At 38.3% G+C, this 18,951-nt stretch overlaps 1 protein-coding gene across 3 annotated transcripts in view; it reads right to left on the minus strand.

The window, feature by feature from the left end:
* Positions 1-7,216: 7,216 nt before the first annotated feature.
* AKAP7 (A-kinase anchoring protein 7) overlaps positions 7,217-18,951 on the minus strand; it is an 81,105-nt gene continuing 69,370 nt past the window's right edge. The window contains exons 8-9 of one of the 3 annotated variants that reach the window (XR_001520503.1): positions 8,745-9,465; positions 8,412-8,502 (exon numbers count right to left, since the gene is read on the minus strand). Coding sequence is in view for 2 of the 3 variants with exons in the window: in XM_015622076.1 (XP_015477562.1) it covers positions 9,263-9,465 (203 nt within the window). In the remaining variant the exon portion in view is untranslated. Of the gene's footprint in view, positions 9,466-18,951 lie in introns of all 3 variants that reach the window. The other 2 variants (XM_015622077.1, XM_015622076.1) reach the window with 2 other exon arrangements.

Here is an 18,951-nt window from a genome sequence, read left to right on the forward strand (position 1 = left end):
AAAACAGCTGAACTGAGCATTCCCGTGTGGCACAGCCCCCACCAAAGGAGCACTTCCAAGTAAACCAGAGGAAGGAGACTATGTGCAATACGAAGATTTTATCAGTGTGTTCAGTGTCCATTGCCATAGGGTTACATTTGATTTTGTCCATAGGCTTCCTCTACCTCTGTGACCAATCTTCTGAGGCCAGCTGTGGCTAAAGTAAGCTTCTCTTTGGATTTCTCTGGAGTGAGGAAAGGAGACAGGGTGAGGAAAATGTCCAATATTTTGGCAAAGCCATGTGCTCTGAGATTCCATTCAAGAATAATGATTAACAAATGTTAGCTAACACTTCTCTGAAACCTCCTTAATCTAATTCTTGCAAGGACCAGTTTGAGTCTGGAATACAAATAGTAACATTAATCTACCCATGCATAAGCTAATGCAGTATTTGGATGGAAATGTCTGCTGGTGTGAACAATCCACATGACAGAGGTGGATGTGGTGAAGCTACTGGACATGTTGTGGCTCCCCCAGCCTAGCAACAAGGTCTCATGTTGACAGCTGCCCAGTGCAGCTCTGATGGAGGCTGGATGAAGGATGTGAGATGGGTTGGCAGGAGGTCAGCGATGCAGGAATCGCTGGCTCACACAGCTGGTGGACCAGCACTGGTGGAGGGGGTGGAAGCTGGGTGGAAACCATGGAGACTTTGATCCAGGGGACTCCTCCTATTTCATGTCTGCCTAACCAGCAGAGAGACTTCGGGGTGGGGAACATGTTCAAGCTTAGATTAGTCATTTGTAAACCCACATTTTTTAATGTGTTATGTAATAAACAGTCACTTTATGCTTTTGAGTTGTGCAGTCACTTTATGCATTTTGAGTTTGTGGAGTCTCTTTATGCCTGGTTGAAGATGCCCAAACTGATCTGAAAGAGAGGTCATAACACATTTTGAGCTGGGACCTGTTCATGTTCACTTTCCCAGCCCAGGTTTTCATGTGCTGGTGGTATAGATTGCTCCCCCAGTTTGGTAGAGCACATTTCTCTACCCAGAGATCAGCCTCTCCATACACTGTCTTTTAGCCTCTCTTTGTGATGCTGGTGCTTCACTGTCTATAGAGAAGATCCTTCTTTCCTTTGATCCCATGGCCTCCAGCCTCTGTTACTCCATCACCCTCCCTAGTGTAAATTAGAAATACATATAAATTATTAATTCATGCAGATGATCCAGAAATGCTACAGCAGTAAAAACCTCAGAGACTTAGTAAGTAATTATGAAGGAGCATCTCTGCAGTTATGACAAATGAAAAGTGGTCTTCCAAGAGTCTGAGGCTAGAGGATGGCAACAAGACAAAACAAGACAAATTGATCTGTGGCTTTTCTGTACTCATCTTTTCTGTAACTAAATCCATCGCTAAATCCAGTGATATTCCATAATGTGTTTTGTCTGTGTTATTTTTGAAGTGGTACACCCTTATATATTGAAAGTGTAAAACATTTATTATTATTATTATTATTATTATTATTATTATTATTATTGTTGTTGTTGTTGTTGTTGTTGTTGTTGTTGTTGTTGTTGTTATTGTTATTTTATTGTTTTATTATTATTAGTTATTTAGTAAATAACTAATACAGTTAATTTCCAGTCTCTCAAAAAATGCATTATCTCATTTCTTTTTTTATAATCTTAAGGTACAAATTAAATTTCTGTTTTTCAGTGCCTTTCCTGCATCTCTAGAAAAAGTATTACTATGTGTACATGGAGAATTATAGAATAAATATGTAGCAGGCAGGTCACTGGCAATGTTAGCTCAATGAGAAACAAATCTATTTTTCTATATTTTCCACATCTACCACTAAAAACAGTTTCAGTTATGTTTCCTTGATTAACATATTTTTATGCTTTAAGTGCAATGGAACTATACACGTTAGACTTGTCCCTATACTTGAAGTTTTAATGGGATGGATGGATGGATGGATGGATGGATGGATGGATGGATGGATGGATGGAAGTTAAGAATATCTGGACTTACTAAAAAATTTATCTGTTTTTTCCTTTTTGCACCATCACTTTTGAAATGCCTTCCTTACCTTTGCAGAATTATTTATTTAGGATGGTGCTTTAGCCATTCTCAACATACTCCCTTTGTTAGCAATCATTCTACAAACAATAGGATCCATCCCAGTCCAGTGATACATCTGATTTCAGAGCACAATGGTGAAGAAGGTTTTAATTTATCAAGTTATCATATTTACTTGGTGACTCTGCCTGGTTTTGCCATGGACCCTTTCTGATAATTAACCTAAATAAGTCTGCTGAGGTTTGTATTCCAATTTCCTGTACTTAGCATGAACAAGGCTTGATGCTGCAGCCATCACCTTGAGCCACTTCTAAACATTCAGTCATCCATTTGTTTCTGGAGGAGAGAGGTTTGTTGCCCACTCTGCTCTGCTGGCTGGCAGTGGGAATACCTCAGAATTTAAGATCATTTGAAATTAATTTCCTATAGCTCTCTGTGCACATTCAAGGATTTGACTTATTTTGCTTTGACAGAAATTGGATAAAGTAAGTGGTGTCTTAGCTTTATCAAAATTGCTCCAAGACATGGTCATGTAATAATTCAATTTGTGAAAAACTTTTGAAATTTTGATTCTTCTGTAAGTTTTCACATAGTGACAAGGGGTAACCTCTGAAAGTGATGAAGGTTTGGAGAACCTACACAGTGATAAATGAAGCTTCAAATGCACACTTTGCTCCTTTGCTTCTTCCTGCTCCTCTAGAGATCTCCCTGAGCTCTGACTTGACTTTACCTTGACTTAGCCTCTATCCTGCAGTGTTTCTTGCAGACCTTCACTTCAGTGCTCTGCTAGAGAGGCATTTACAGCCACATGCTCATTCAGCCTTTTTCCTTGGATGTATCTGGTTGGAAAATGTGACTGGGAAATGGGACATTTGCCTGTACAGTACAGCAGAGTGACAAACACAAGTGTTCATCATTTGACTGACCAGATGCAGAGAACACTACTGTTTTCCTTCATTGCATCCTCTATTCTTCTAAACATTTGGACTTCCTAGATTTTTTTCACACTGGCAGCTACCTTTGGATTTTAATTAAATTAATTTAATTTAATTTAATTATTACTTCCTGGTATTTCTTCTTTGCATTCTTTTTATATTTTGTTTTTCTGAGTTATATCAGCATGTTTTCTTCTAATCTTCTGAGTGTTTCCATGCCTGAAGTTCTCTGTACAGCTAAGAAAATAAAAGAGAAAAAGAATTAAAAATAAAAAGTATTCTGGAAATGCAATGCTTTCTCTGAGTTTAAATTGAAATTGTAGTTTTGCTAAAAAAAATCCCACCAGAATCTCTAGAGTCAATCTTGACCTCAAATCATCTCTTTCTTATCTCAAAGAAAACCAACTTTTCTTTCAAATAAGCTTCTACTGAAATCCCCATGTGTAATTTTTTAATTATCTCCTCTTAACTACCCTAATTCTGCATTTTGGATTGGTTTAATCCTTAATCACCACGAGCAGAAAGGGGCTTTATTTTCCAGCAATGAGGAGAGTTCCTTCAAGAAACAGTTTCACGTCCCAGTCTCTGCTAATGCATTTTCCATCTGAGAGTCACTAAACAAAGAACATAAACAGCAGTGGGAGAGGAGACCACAAACCAGCAGTCAAACTCCAGCCTCTTGCTGCAGAATTATTTGCTTATCAATGCCAGAGTGCCCTTTTTGCTATGCCAGGAATGGCAGGCATATCACTTTTTGTTTTCCCTTGTACTGTTCTAATTATTGCTCCACTATGAGTGTGTTTTATTTCTCAGCCCAGCCGTCTCTTGGGACTGATTTTCATTCAGTACAAATGTTCTCATTATAAAGCCTTAACATGAGGAGAATATAAATGAGAAGATGAGTGCATGCTAAGAAGTTGCTTATACAGAAACTCTTGATCAAAGGAGCAGCAGAGTAAAACACATGTCAGCATTAACGTGCTCCTACTTCCACGGTTCAAACAGTTTCCTTTCCCGTAAGAATAGTGTGACTCCTTGCCTCTGAAACCAGGCCAGGAAAGACTTTGTTTAATTGAAATAAAAAGTGGAAAGCATTTCTATAGAAGATTATGGTACGACACTAAAGAGCTGTTTGAAAGCAAATGCACCTTCATCAATTTCAGAGATTACCCCCTGTCACTGTTTGAAAACTTACAGAAGAATCTAAATTCCAAAAGGTTTTCACGAATTAAATTATTACATGACCATGACTTGACACAATTTTCATGAAGCTAAAACGCCACTTACTTTATCCAACTGCTCACTAATCACACAGTTGACCCACTCACCATCTCATTTTTGGGAGGGAGCATTCCTTGGGAACTGCTTTCGTGGTTTTGGGTTGGATCAGACAGCAGTTACTGCCAGATGAAGACTTCAGTGAACAGTCATGTAGGTACTCCTTCGACCTCTGGCCCATTGAGCAAGATCAGAGGTGTCTCTGCAAAGACATCAATCTCTTCGGGATTTCAGCAACAGCTTCTCCCCTCCTCCAAAGGGATGGAAACAGCTGAAAGCAGTTCAGTCCCTCATTTTTTCAGGCCAAGACAATATACCACTATACATATATATATATACCACAGCTGAACAGAGGCAGAGGGCATTCACTGATAAAACATCGTTTTGAAAAAGATTATGCAAAATGAAGTCTGAGACTAAAAGCAGAGTGAAGCAACCCTCAGGTGTCTGGCTACCAGGCTCCACCTGGGGCAACCAGATTTCCTCCTGCCTTCCACTGGGCTGCAGCCAGCTCTGCAGGTAACATTTCATCTGCAGTGAAAAAGTTTCAATTTACACTTAATTTCACAAGCATATTCTTGGACATAACTGGAAAAAAAATTAAATGTGTGTTTTTACTAAATTTCAATTTACAAGTTCCACTGAGGGCAGTGGCCCTACTCTTCTATTTTTCCTGCTTGGTGAATACATAAATGTGTAGGATATCACTCAAGACTTCTAAAAAGTCAGAATTTTAACAAGAATATGTGAGTCATGTCTAGACTGACAGAAAAATGAAACAGTATCATTCTTGTCACTAGAATGAAGCATGGCTCACACTCTGATCTGTGACACGCTCACATGGTCTTTAGGCTAAAATAGCACATGCAGAAGTGTGCACAGTTATAATCAGAAACTTCTATAAATATGTAACATGAAGCCTCTTGAATCCTAACTTACAGACTGTATAACCTTGCCAAGAGTAGTATTTTACCAAACAATTCAGTAGGACTATCAATAGATGTATGGCACTATCCAGTGTGCTCCTTTATATCTGGATACAGCATTCAAATCTGACCTTAAGCTCCAACCCAGTTTAGCTTTAGGTCACCTTCAGTCAATCACAGAAATGCCATTTAGCTTTGTCCTCACAAAGGCCTTGATGCATTCAGCTGGTGTGTTACCCTTTAGCTAGCAGGCTAAGCATCCTTGTGCCATGTGCACCTGTGCCTGGACACATGGGTTTCCACAACAGTCTCCCTTTCCTCACCAGAGAATTGGTGTCTGTTAGTCAAGACTTAAATGGATTTACTGTCTCTCTGGTTACTCTGTCAACTCTTAAACAGCTCTGATGCACTGTCCCATAGTGCAGGGAATTCATGGCATGGGTTGCTCAAATATCCAATGCATGCCTTCCACAATTTTTTTGGTCTATGCCTGGACCAAGCCTAGATGTCAAGAAGTTTCTCAGTAGGTCATGGGCAGTTCCAGCTAGATTAGTCCTGGAAGCTGAGCTACTGATTTTAAATCTCTCATAGACAGCTTTACAATCAGCAGTGCAGAAATACTCTTTTGAGTATGAGCAAACTGGAAGGTAGAACTGAAAACAAAACATGGACAAACTTGCACCATCTGTTTTGAAATGCCAACACTTTCCTAGAATAACCTATGCATCTCTACCTTAAGACATTCCCCCACAAGAAAAGCTTATTTAAGAAACAGAATTGTAGACTGAAAATGATTTGTGTGAGGAAGGCAACATATTTGTTCTGGTGGGTGCAGCTCAGAGCTTTACACCTGCCTGTATTAGGTTCAATCTTCATGTATCTGTATTCTTCAGTGCTCATCTCACAGCTCCATACAAGAGATTTATCCTTCCATTTGGCAGCCAGGCTTCACTGCCAGTGGAAAAAAGCTCTCAGTAAGCAAGAAGGGTTGTCATAAGAAAATGAATCCAGATGCAAGGGTTTTTTCCCCCTATTGTTTTGGATTTTGAGTAAATTAACAGTCGTTCTTGTCAAACCAGAAGTAAAGGCTATTTTAAGAGAACATGAATGGTTCAGAAACAAAAGCCCTGTTGAGTTTTCTGTGTCAAAGCATCTGAAAATTAAAGATGGGTTTGGGTTGCTTAAACACAGGTATCCAGAGTGGTTTTAGAGGCTCTGGGATATCCCCTATCCCACAGTTCCTGATCCAGTGGAACATTTTCATTAGAGTTTCATATCATGTCTGGCAGACCTACTTCAGTACATCTCAGATGATGCCTATGCTCAAGCCCTTAACTCTCCTAAACATTTTTCAAAGCTGCTAGTCTTGATGCCATCCATAGGAATGGAATGAGCAAGCTCTCTAATAATGAAGTCATCTATCAACGTGCCTGGACATAAATTCAGTGATTAATTTCCAGTTTTACTTGAAACACAAGAACAATGACTGTTAGAAGCTGAATGATACAAAAAGGCCCTTAATCATGGAAATGACTTGTACAGAGGAACGGGAGATGACAATCCATGATTCAGATATAATACAATAAATTGTTTTCCTGTTTTCATAGCTGAGTGTCTGGTTTGGTGTTCTTATGTGCAAGTTGGATTTAAACTGCTTGATAGCCTATAAAAAGTTACCTCCCAATGATCTCCAGGGATGATTTCAGATTCAGACTTTTTTTTTTTTTTTTAAATCTATCATTCTAGAGTATTTTGAGAGACTATTTGAGACTACTCCTTAATGTCCAGAACATAAATTAATCCCAAAGCTTTTTCCTGAAAAACAGTAATGACTTGGGCCTAGTTTATCTGCATGATTTCAGCAGCCAGGTTTCAGAGCAGTATGTTGGCACAACACCCTGTAGTCAATGTAATGGTGTGATTCACTGGAGCACTATTTCTCTCCTGTAACCCTGTTATTTGCAAGTACTTAATTTTATTCAAGTCCATTTGGCAACAGGTGAAAACATACACAGAGTGCAAAGGAAAAACATTTTATTGTGAACATGGCATGTATAAGATGCGTTTCAGAATATATTGTTATATATCAAATGAGGAAAAAAAAGCTCTGACGTGAGATAAATGAACAGTGCTTCAGACAATGAAGAACACGCACACAGCTGTTCCAACAGCACAATTCTGATACCAATCACAACATATTATATAGCTTTTATGACAATGTTTATAATAATTGCAAATATTGGACCTACTCCTGCATTGTTGTCCATCATCCAAATCTTCAGTGAATCTTGCAGGTGTGTGGAGGGAACAATGAGAGCAAACTGACACCCCACCTCAGGCAGCAGTAGGCAGGGATGGAGGAACGTCAGAAACAAAAGACAAAAACACTGTTCTACAAAAGTAAAAAGGCAAATATTATCCCAAGGAATATTATTATTTGCACGAGAAATCTTAATTGCAGCATCCTGACTCCATTAAAGCCAATGAGAGTATGCCATTGAGATCAGTGGAGCCTGAATTTCATACTGAAATTTAAAACATTCTTGCTTTAGTGTAAACATCAGCAGAACCTAAATGTCAGCATCTATACAAGTATTCAAGTGCTGTTTAAAAAAACAATAAAAAACATACAACGCTAACCCAAAATGCCAGTACATATACAAAAGGCAGATAATTAAAAGAGGATTTTTTTGTCCCAAATATACATTTTGAAGTATTTAAAACCACCAATTTTTTAGTACTTGTACATCATTGTTAGGGAAGGAGTATATGAGAAAAAACTGAGTTATTTACAATGCTAAAGGAAGGGCACAGTGTTTGCTCAGATCTATTTGAAACCAGTATTTTTCCACTTTGGAGTCATGACATATACCTGCACACTCAAACATGTTTCAATGCAGTGTTGAGAAGTGGCTATATATACTTCATTATTATGAAATATAATCCTTCTGTGCAAGTATTTCAGCATGATTCCTCATGAGCCATTTACACCCATTCACATTTTCAGTTAAAAAAACCCAAACAAAGCAACCTGAAAAATTACTTGCCACAGTATTTTGTCTTTTAAGAACCTGATGAGATTTTCCATCGTGGCAATTTACAGTCATGCATTTGGAGACTCAGAGTCAATACAACTTTTCCATTTACTGTTGGAGTTGTGCCTGTCTTCAAACAGTTCTTTGCTAATTTTTGTGCGCATCTCAGGACTTGTTAACAGCGCCTTTATCTGATTCAGTCTGGGTAACAGGGCCTGCGCTTCTCTGCGTAAAGCTTCCTTTACTAAGTCTGCTTCATGGCTCTTTCCTAGAGGAAAACAACAATATAATACATTTTATAACAACTAATGTGATTTAGAATCATTAATGCACAGAGATAAAGAGATCATATCTGGCATGGACAGTAGTAAGTGCTCAGTGTTTCACCCATACCGATTTTTTATAAAAAGGTATTTCATCAAAAAATATAATTTACATCAACAAATGCTACCAAAATGTAAAGAACAGTACAGCATCACATTTAAGGGAAACTCCTGTCTTATTACATACTGTGTAATAGTATCTGCGATGAGTATCTGTAGTGGTAATTTTTAGCTTGGTATTGACTGCTGTTGACTAGGAAACAGCACGTGCTCTCACACAGAGCAAGCAGCCCCGCAGCGCTGCCAAACCCTCGGGCGCAGGGCATCACTTCCACTTATGGCAAGACCTCATCCACAGCCATCCACGACAATCCAAATGACAAGTGCAAAATGTTCAGTTTCTCTCCAAAAGCAAGGAAAGGACTCTTGGTATCAAGAGCAAGTGAAGACTGGAGCTGCCTGCTTCACCGCTCTTGTCTTTTTTCCATTGTCCATCCCTCCTGGCATTCGACAGATTTTCAGCAGTGCAAACACTTATTAAACCAGTAGACAGTGTTCTTCAATTCAGAACAAACTTTTGATAAGAGACTCACAAAGCAGAGTGCCTGACACCCAGCACCACTTTGCAAACTTCAGCAGGGAGCGGAACACGGTTTTGTGGTTATTCTTGGTGGGATATTTGCTCCCAGGCTTTTTGCACAGTGCTCACTTGCTGTTATCATTGTCGCTCTCATTCTTGCTGCCGCTCTCTGCTTCCTCAGTTTTTGCAGGGCTCCCATCAGTCTGTCTGCTTTTGTTTTGTGTTTCCTCTAAATACTGCTGCACAGCCTTCAGCACCGCGTTCTCCACCAGCCTTTTGCTGAGGCTCACCAGCTCCGCATCGTCTGGCTCTGCTGCTTGTTTTTCACCTATGCGTCACAACAGACAAGAGAAGGAATTCATTGCCATGCAAAGACAGTAGCTGTGATTGTATCAGGAGCCTCTGACTTGAGCTGGGTTCTAAGTTATTAGCTGCCTCTTCCTGATTGTAAAAAGTAATTTTATCCCCGCCTCAAGCTCCAAACCAAAAGTGTTCCATAAAGATGTGTACAGTGTATTAGATCAAAGATACTTCACTGTTCATGTCTCTTATAACACTTCAGCAGAAGCCACTGGCTAACATTATAAGGCATCATTCAGCTTAGAAAAGCATGGAAATTTAATTTTTTCTGGTCAACCATCACATGTGACAGCTGAGAAAAAATCACAGAATCACAGAATATTCTGAGTTGGAAGGGGCCCATAAGGAAAATCAAATCCAACTCTTAAGCAAATGGCCCTTAAGGGAATCAAACTTGCAACCTTGGCATTATCAGCCCCATGCTCTGATCAACTGAGCTGATCTCAGGGGCAAATATAGCATAAGGCATCTTTACACTTTAGCTGCATTCCTAAATTTAGGTGCCACCATTTTGTGATTTTGCTTAATAAATCTAAAATGTATTCATTGCTTGTAATTCAGGAGTTTCTCATGGGAAAAATTACTAAAACACTCAAAGTACAGGTTACAAATATTTTTCTAAAAAAAGCATAAAGCTTAGAAAATCCATGTAGTCCCTCCCTGCCTCTCTTCTGTCTTCTATCTTAAAGCTCTAACATCAAAGGATTGCAAATTCCAGCAGTCCAATCTTAACTATCTTCTGATAAAAATAAGAAGCTGACATTTCCCTGTTCTGCTAAAACTTCATATGAATAACATATACAACAAAGCAACTGCATACATAGTGAGGATTCTCATACATCATTACATGTAATTTGAAATATTACTTTTCCATGAAATATTACTTTCCATGAAAGGTTTTTTTAATAAACTATAAACCCCACTGCAGAATCCTGCTTTTACAAAGAATTTGTTCCAGGAAAAGCAAATTTTATTGTCAAATTCTCATTGGTCATGCCATTTGCTATTTCACAGTCTCCTGCACTAGGTAAATAACTGTTTCCCTCCATCTATATTTAAAGGTCATACATTTCATGTCCTCTTCTGGCGTTTGCATTCTGCAACCAGTAATAAGAGGCTGCTTAGTCACACACATCTGGTGAAAGAGACATTATTGTATGCTCTCAGCACAAAGCTCTGTAATGTTCAATTACCTAAATTTGTCATTTTTCATATACGTAAATTTATTAAAGTTTGCCAACACATTTAGATAATAGTTATGAAAGACTTTTATTAGTCTTCCTAGAGTACTGTACAACCCAGGAGTGATTTCACTGATATTTCACTGAGCATAATTCATATGGGGATTCAAAGAGGAGAGAGAAAAGTAAACAAAACTCTTCATATGCAGAGGCAGTGCCTCTGTTAGCTGTTAATCTGATCATTCTGCTCTGGAACAGCAACTCTTCCAGTTCTGGGCCTCCACAGCACTGCTAGTACAGGCATGGAAGAACTGTGTTTTCCCCCTGAAGAATCATCAGACTACCTCTTAGTAGTTTTTTTTTTACATTCTTTCACATTCTGCATTCCTTTACATTTTGGAGAAAGTGTAGATAAATATTATAAAGATATTAAAAAGAATATCTAGGGGGACAGGTTTTGATTAAAACCAAATATAAGAATATTTTCTAATAATGTATTATAAACATGTAAATATAAGAATATATTAAAAACATAATTATAATTGTAATAAAAGGAGAAATATTTTAGGCTACCATGCAACAGAGGTAGAGGTACTATTCCCAAAACTAAACAGCTACATACTCCACATTCTCTGACTCACTGCTTACCATATCTCTCTGCTATCTCTAAATCCTCTGTCTAATCCTTTGACCTACAGGAAGGAGGGACTTAATTCAGATTCTTCTGTCTGAGGGCACCCAAGGTATTTATGAGCAGCATCTCCTCACAGCTTTTTTGAATTGTTCCCACACACTTCTTTGAATGAAGCCCTTTGATTACTGATTTCCTTTGCTTTTAGTAATGATGCTCAAATATGTTTTGGTTCCCCTGGTCTATTTAGTTGCTAGAAAAAATAATTAAAATAATTAATGATTATTTAAAATAAGACTGGTTTTCAGTTGCAGAGTTTCTTGTTTTTCAGAATTGCTCATGGGTCATGGAAATCATTACTCACACAGTGCTAATGATCTATCCATGCAACTCAGAGCAAAATCAATGGGATATATGGTGCTCAGCCACACTCACACTTGACCCTGTAGTGCTTAATATGCGGAATATGACTAATCAGTCACAGAGGCCTCCAGATACCACACAACAGTAGTGATTATATTTACTCACAATGTAATTTGAGTTGTAATACATCATGTATTATGGTCAAAAAAAGGCCAGAGCTCTTCTCCCATGATTACTTTCTGCAGAACAGTTCTCATTTGCAGATATTTGTATAAAATCCATATAGCTACTATTGTGTTTATTATTTCAAAATAAGCAGGTAGCTCAATTATAAGTACTTTCTTAAGCATGAAAAAAGTCAGATTGCTTAAATAAGCCTTTAAAAGTCCAGTTTATATAGCTACAGAAGTATGTGTTTGTGGTATTCTGATTGTTTTTAGTATTTTGAGATATTCATGCCTCATCAAAAGTCTGGGGTGAAGACTTGTCTCTTATACACATCTAGATGTGTATTGTGGTATTCTGATTGTTTTTAGTATTTTGAGATATTCATGCCTCATCAAAAGTCTGGGGTGAAGACTATAGCACCTCCTAAGAGAGCTCTGCACTCCCACTGGAATGACATCTGACTGACATGTGAATGCAAATGCATGCACATCCTTGCATGGAGACTGTGCTTGGATTTATCTGTGTAGCCACCTTGGTGCACAGGCACATGGGCCTATATGAATCCCTGATGCTCTGTTTCTATCCTCATACTCCCAAAATAGCAGTGCTGGGAGTGTCTGCAATGCCAGGGTTGGCTGGCAAGGTAGCTGGGTACCATTGCATCATTCCTATTCGTGACTGTTGTTAAAATGAAACTGGTCATGTAATAAAAATGAGTACTGATCATCTGTATCTACTCGACAATTTAACACACATCTGTCCTGTTTACATCTCTCCTTCCATACTGCAGCTGCTGCTTACCTGCCTCTTTAATGAATACAATTCCTCTGCAGCAGGCAAATGCTTCTTTGAATGGACTGTCTAATATTATGTGAATTATTGGAATGTCTGTAGAAGTTATTGCACATATGAATGTTTTAGATTCAAAAGGGAGGTTTAAAAATTCACACTTGCTTTGTTTGTAATCTCTGTTCTGAAAATTGAACAGATATACCACAGCATTGTATTTGCAATATTGTGACACTATTTTATTTCTGTGCCTGTGAATAAAAAATTTCCACTTTCTCCTCAGTGTTGCACAGAATAAAAAATGAAAAAGCCTTTCATTTTGTTTATCCCAGAATTCTCTTCGGTAATTTTCAAAATACGAAAACCAATTCATACTCTGTAAATGCACCTCAATGCATTCATGCTGAGCAGTGTTTTTTATTACTAAAACTGAAGCGTACCAGTTGTCCTGAAATGACCATAATTTTTTACAAAGGGAACTATCAGCTCCACAGAATTATTCAAAAGAGGCTTTATGATCCTACATCCTCCTGCTAGCAGTTATGGACACAAACCAGATGCCTGCAACCACAGCCAAGTTTGGGTTCAAATTCACTGCTGTATCTTTCTACTGGACTAGATTTACTTTCCAAGTTTACACCCCCCTACACATTACAGGATTGTGAGCTGAATTTTGAAATACTGTATTGTAACAAATCAGGTATCATGATCCAGGTACAGCATTTTCATGGCCCTGACACAGCCTGTTTAGAGTGTATGTAGATATCTCAGATTTGGAGAGAGGAAGGACAGTTTGAATCCCTCTATTGTTCATATGATTAGCCCATGGATTGTGATCTTTTTTGTAGGAGATTTAGTTGAATGAAGCAACAGGGTATTCCTTCTATAGGAAAAGCCAGTTTTACAACCTTTTAACAGCAATGCTTCCCTCATGGCCTCAATACACCAGGCTTTATATTTCCTCCCAACAACTTTTCTTGGCAACAAAACACTGACAACATGGGGAACATTTTAAAAGAGACCCTTAGTATTTTGAATAGGTGATCCAGACCAGCTGAGAAATTTGTACTCTGGTGGCAGAGGTTCTGCTCTGCAGCCTGGGGAGGGCTGTGGTAACAGACATGCCTCCATCTACCTTTATTATTAGTCTAATAATAATTTCTAATACCATTTTTACAAACCATGAACACAAACATAAGCACGTGTCCATATCTAATATAAACAGTAAGCACAGACAGGAAAGTCACAACTCTGGACACTTCCTTATTAATTAAGAAGGTCTTGCAGGAAAAGTTTCTTAACTGTTCACTTAAGAAATTGGCACAAATAAGGCACTGGGAGGAAGGGTGAAATTATAATCTTATTATGACATGAAGGTGATGACATTTCTGTTGCTGGATGTTCCCACCTGATGTGGGAACATCACAAACAAACTTCTTTAGGTTTACAGATATTGCTCTGTAATACAGGACTGTCTTACAAGGCAATATCAATCTGTCCCTCCTGCTGAATACATGGTTTCTAGTTTGCTGGAAAGGTTTTTTTATTTAATTTGGCACACCATGGAATAAGCCTGATAAAGTTGGGAATTTCTGCTAAAGAGGAAATTAAGGGTGTTGCAGCTATTCAGGGAAAGTGGTGCTCTTGCCAGAATCAGTAATGACAGCAGGAGTACCTGCAGGACCCTTGGAGCTGCAGACTTGGAAAACATGGCAAAAGTTTGTTTTGTTTCACACAAACCCCTATGAAGCTCTGATATAAATTTCCTGAGCACCTCTAAAAGAAGAAAGAGGATGTAATCTGAGAAACCTACTCATCCCTCTGCAAGCACTGAGGGATGTGATGGCACAGGCAAGAGCCTCCAGAACAAGCAAGATTAAAAAAGTTATGTAAGACTCTAGTCCTGGCATACAGGGAGTTCTGTTAAATATCTTGAGTTTATTTTTCTATTAAAAGAGACCTGTTAGCAGAGAAATTCCCCAACTCCTTTAATGTAGTTTAATACTTAAATCAAACTAATTTAAAAGAAGTCTAGTGCAACAGGCAGGAAAGATAGTAAAGTGCCTGAAAAAAAACAAGATGGCTTAAAAAGCTGTGAGTTTTACTCCATTTCTTGCACCAACACTCCAGTGGAGAAAACAGGCCAAGTTACAGAAGTGGTTTTACATAGCCACAGTAACATCCAGTGTACAAGATGGCAATGGGAGAACCAAAGGATTGAGGCAGACTGTGATACAAACATCCAGGCAACATTATTCACTCCCCTTCACCATTCACAGTGCTGCCTGGTGTCAGTAGCTCCCAGGAACAGGGAATAGGGTGGCCTGGGTCAGCAGGCTGATCGAGAGGAGCAGAAGAGTTACTCTGCCCTCTAAGATGGTGCCAAGGGGGAAGCCTCCTACTGTTTTCAGAGTCTAATAGAGAGATCAGGCTTCCCAGTTTTCCCAGGGAAAAGCTGAATTCTGGAACAGGACAGACACATCAGTCCCTTGCCTTCACTGGTCCTCCAGAAATAATACTGGGAATGTAACACACTATGGGTGATAGCGTAGGGTGCTTCCCCATCAACCTCGGTCACCAGTGACCACAGACAGAGCTGGATGGTGCTGAAGGCAGAAAATCACCCTGCTAGATCACCAAACTGAGGGAGGTGTAGGCCCAAAAAACACAGCAGCTAACCAAAAGGTATATATAAAGATTTTAATTGCCACAGTCCAAATATTTTATCAAAATCTTCAAGTCCCTGCTAATGGACCTGTCAACCATGAAAAACTAATGTTTACTCACAAGTGTGGCAAGGCAAGTAACTTAATAAACCTCTTGTTACGGTTTCCTTATCCTTCCAACAGTCTATGGGAACTTCAGTTTCACATCTTTAGGATTCATTTGTTACTATACAGCTTCCAAAGGGATGCTATTTTGGCTGCCACTTTTCCATGCTACTGTCAAGTATACTAAAAAAAGCAATCTTTTTTGGACTAAGACAGGTTGTTAAACGAGTGTTAATAAGTGAATCTTAACAAGCTGAACTTGCGTTGTTGTTCCTCCTGAGCTCAGTAAGAGACTCCATACAAACTCATGTTATCACAGTCTCTCACATAGTACATCTCTTTCCCTAGGGAAAGCAATTATGAATATATTTTGTATGGACAGAAAAGTCAAATTTTAATCAACATGCATTTTCATTTAATTATTTCAGTTGCAGTAACATGAGTTGTGAAACACAGCTGCATACTGTTTGAACTGCAAAAGGAAGATAAAATCTTGCAAAAAAAAGATATAATTGCAATTCAATAGTATGTTCAATAGTGTCCATAAAATACTGCAATAATTTTAATTTGATTTAATAATTTTAAATACTGTGGAATTTTAATGAAAAAAGGGTCATTTGCAAGGTGCTTTCAACATCTCAGTAACCATAATTAATTAGATTCAGAATCCAATGGAAGAAGGTTAGAGTTCCCTCTCTCAGTATGAGCACCTTACCTAGGTTTGAACTGGTAGCATAACTGTATTCAAAGGCAGACAAAATAGATGGGTCTAATCATTTTCCCCCAGAATCTTCCTATTGAAGGAACTGAACCCGCTTCATAAGCTTCTTAGGCAATACATGAAGTTACGTATTTTTGAATGTATGAGTAATATTGTTGCTGTCTTTCCTTTCATGTCTACAGAATCTGACCAAATTTGCTAACAGCTTTGGAAGAGATAACAAGACACCCTTAAAACAATTTCAATTGCATTTAAAAACACCCCCTACTATTAAGTACTTATCATGGCCTTTCCTATCTGAATCCTCTTTATCTATCACAGATTTTTGCCTTAAATACTGTATTTAGTTTTGTTCCTTCTTCCCTCCCTTTTGTTTGCCACTTAACTTCAACTTTAAATATGGTGGTTTCTTTAAGAGCTGGAATTTGTTATCAATTTTTAATCTGGTACTGAGATGTAGCTGTATAAATGTTCACTGCTCTACCACACAAAGGTTTGTCAACAAGAAGCTTACTTTTGATACTTGGAGACTACTAGTACATAGAAGTTCAGACCTCTCTTTAAATGTCCTGGCCTGGAACCCATAAAACCACTGTTTGGGATCTTCTTCAGGACAAGCTCTTCCTGAACTTTTATTGCTCGCTAAAAGTCCAAAAATACCCACTTGCAAGAACACTGAATCACAGAATGATTTGGTTTGGAAGGGACTTTAAAACTCATTTAGTCCTGCCCCCACTGCTTGGCACAGTGACACCTTTCACTAGACCAGGTTGCTCAGGGCCCCCATCCAACTCAGCATTGAACACTTCCAGTGATTGGACATCCACAACTTCCCTGGACTCACAACCCTCTTTCAGCTTAAAGCCACTGTCCTATCACCACATGACCTTGTAGAAAGTCCCTCTTCATTTCCAAAGAAAAATATTCCAAAGACAAGATAAGCAACAAATTCAGGCATGTGTTTGGTCATAATAAATTGCTCTGTGCCATGGGAGTTTTGATGACCTCAGACATGAAATCAGAATAGCTGTAGAAAAGAGTTAAGAATGCTGAAGGTATGACTACAGCTCATTTTATCTAAGTCACAGAAATTTTAAAATTGTTGCTAGAGGATTGTGGAACAAAATCTGCGGATTTAAAAAATCCTGAAACATTACCATGCCATAAAACTAAATTTAATGTTATCAATCCTTCACATAAAAAAACAGACTTTATAATCTAGGGCAAGAAAGAATTGAAAGACTGTGAGAGGACAATACTAATTTTTTCCCCATCCTATGTTCTTTATGAGTAGAGCAAATAACCTCATTTGCTGAACAAGCACCTAATAATCAAAATTAACATTATTCTTGAGTCTGCTTCACCATTAAAAATCAAGAATAATTGAGTCTTAATTACTGTTTTTAAACCACTGGGCCTTACTTCCATATACTTCCTATGCTAAATATCAAACAGTTATAAAAGCATTTTCTTTTTGAAACAACATAAAACTCATTTAAAAACCCATTTCCCTACCTAATAGCAACACTTCTTTAATGAGAGTGAATCCCTACAGCTTTCATACTGCATTCTAGCAAAATAATAACTCCCCCTCCCTTTCTTCCCCCATGTTTCTACTTCCTCAAACTCGGTGAGTCAAAGACTGTTCTAGCAACACTTCAGTGAAATCAATCCAGAAAAATATGTCTGCTATGCCAAAAACTGAACTAATTATCACAATTTTTACCAATTTACTCCGTACCATAATGGATTGCTCATTACCATGCCTTAAAACTGACGGTTGTCATCCCTTTACACTACTTTTCCATTCGCAAATTTTCTCTCTACCTACACACTATACAGAGTTCCACACCTTCTTCTTCAGCATCCCAATAATTCTAAATCTGTCCCATAACATCAGTAGAAAACTGCTTATTTATGCCAGCTGGTCTTTTGGGCCTTTATTTCTATCAGGCTAAACAGCTCTGATTTGGAGTTTCATGTATTTTCTTTGTCTTCTTATTTTAAAGCAGTATCATTCTCAGTCTTTCCTCAGTTCAAGAGTAAAATAATAAAGAGTGGATATTCATGCCATAAACAGATTTTGCATTTCTTTTCACTCTACTCAGAACCAACTGTGTGGTTTAAAGCTGGTACTTCAGTTTGCTTTGCCTTTATGTTTTCCACACAAAAAAGTTCTCCCATTTCTATATCTGGCAAGAGGGGCCAAGAAACGTTTGTTAAGGATGAGGAAAAAGAAAGAAAAGGGCAATGGCTCTCCTCAAGACCAGATTATGTCATTCATGATTTTGAGAATTCCTGCAACAGGAAAGCACATACAACAGCTGCTCAGCACGATGCAATGTGGTTTGAACTCCAAGAATGCAGGTGTAGCTATGCACTGAGGGTTACCATGTGGGGCATCAGAAGCAGGAACCTATTTTGAGAACTGGCCTGTCCTCACAGTCTGGGTGCAGCAGTGACTCCATGATCCCGGCTGTATTTCAGATTAATTGAAGCACAGAACACATATACAAATTATTAACAGGGCACACAGCTGGGGCTCAACATAAATTGACATTTATGTCATTAAAACAGAGGATCAACTGTGCTTCAAAATACAAAAACACTACAGAAAATTTCATTTTAACAGAAAAAGCTAAACCTTGGCTCTTAGAAGGGATCTCAGTCCCTAGAACTCACCTCATCATAGGTTACAGTTTGTAGAACTGCAAGAGTAAACTCATCATTTTTTTGCTGGAAAAACCTCTCACATTGTATTAATGAGGTGTATGTGAAAAGCAAAAGAGCATGTGAGAGAGAAAGAAAGGAAAACCTTTTTGACTGCATT

Source organism: Parus major, chromosome 3 (genome assembly GCF_001522545.3).
Source record: "Parus major isolate Abel chromosome 3, Parus_major1.1, whole genome shotgun sequence".
NCBI lineage: Eukaryota > Metazoa > Chordata > Aves > Passeriformes > Paridae > Parus > Parus major.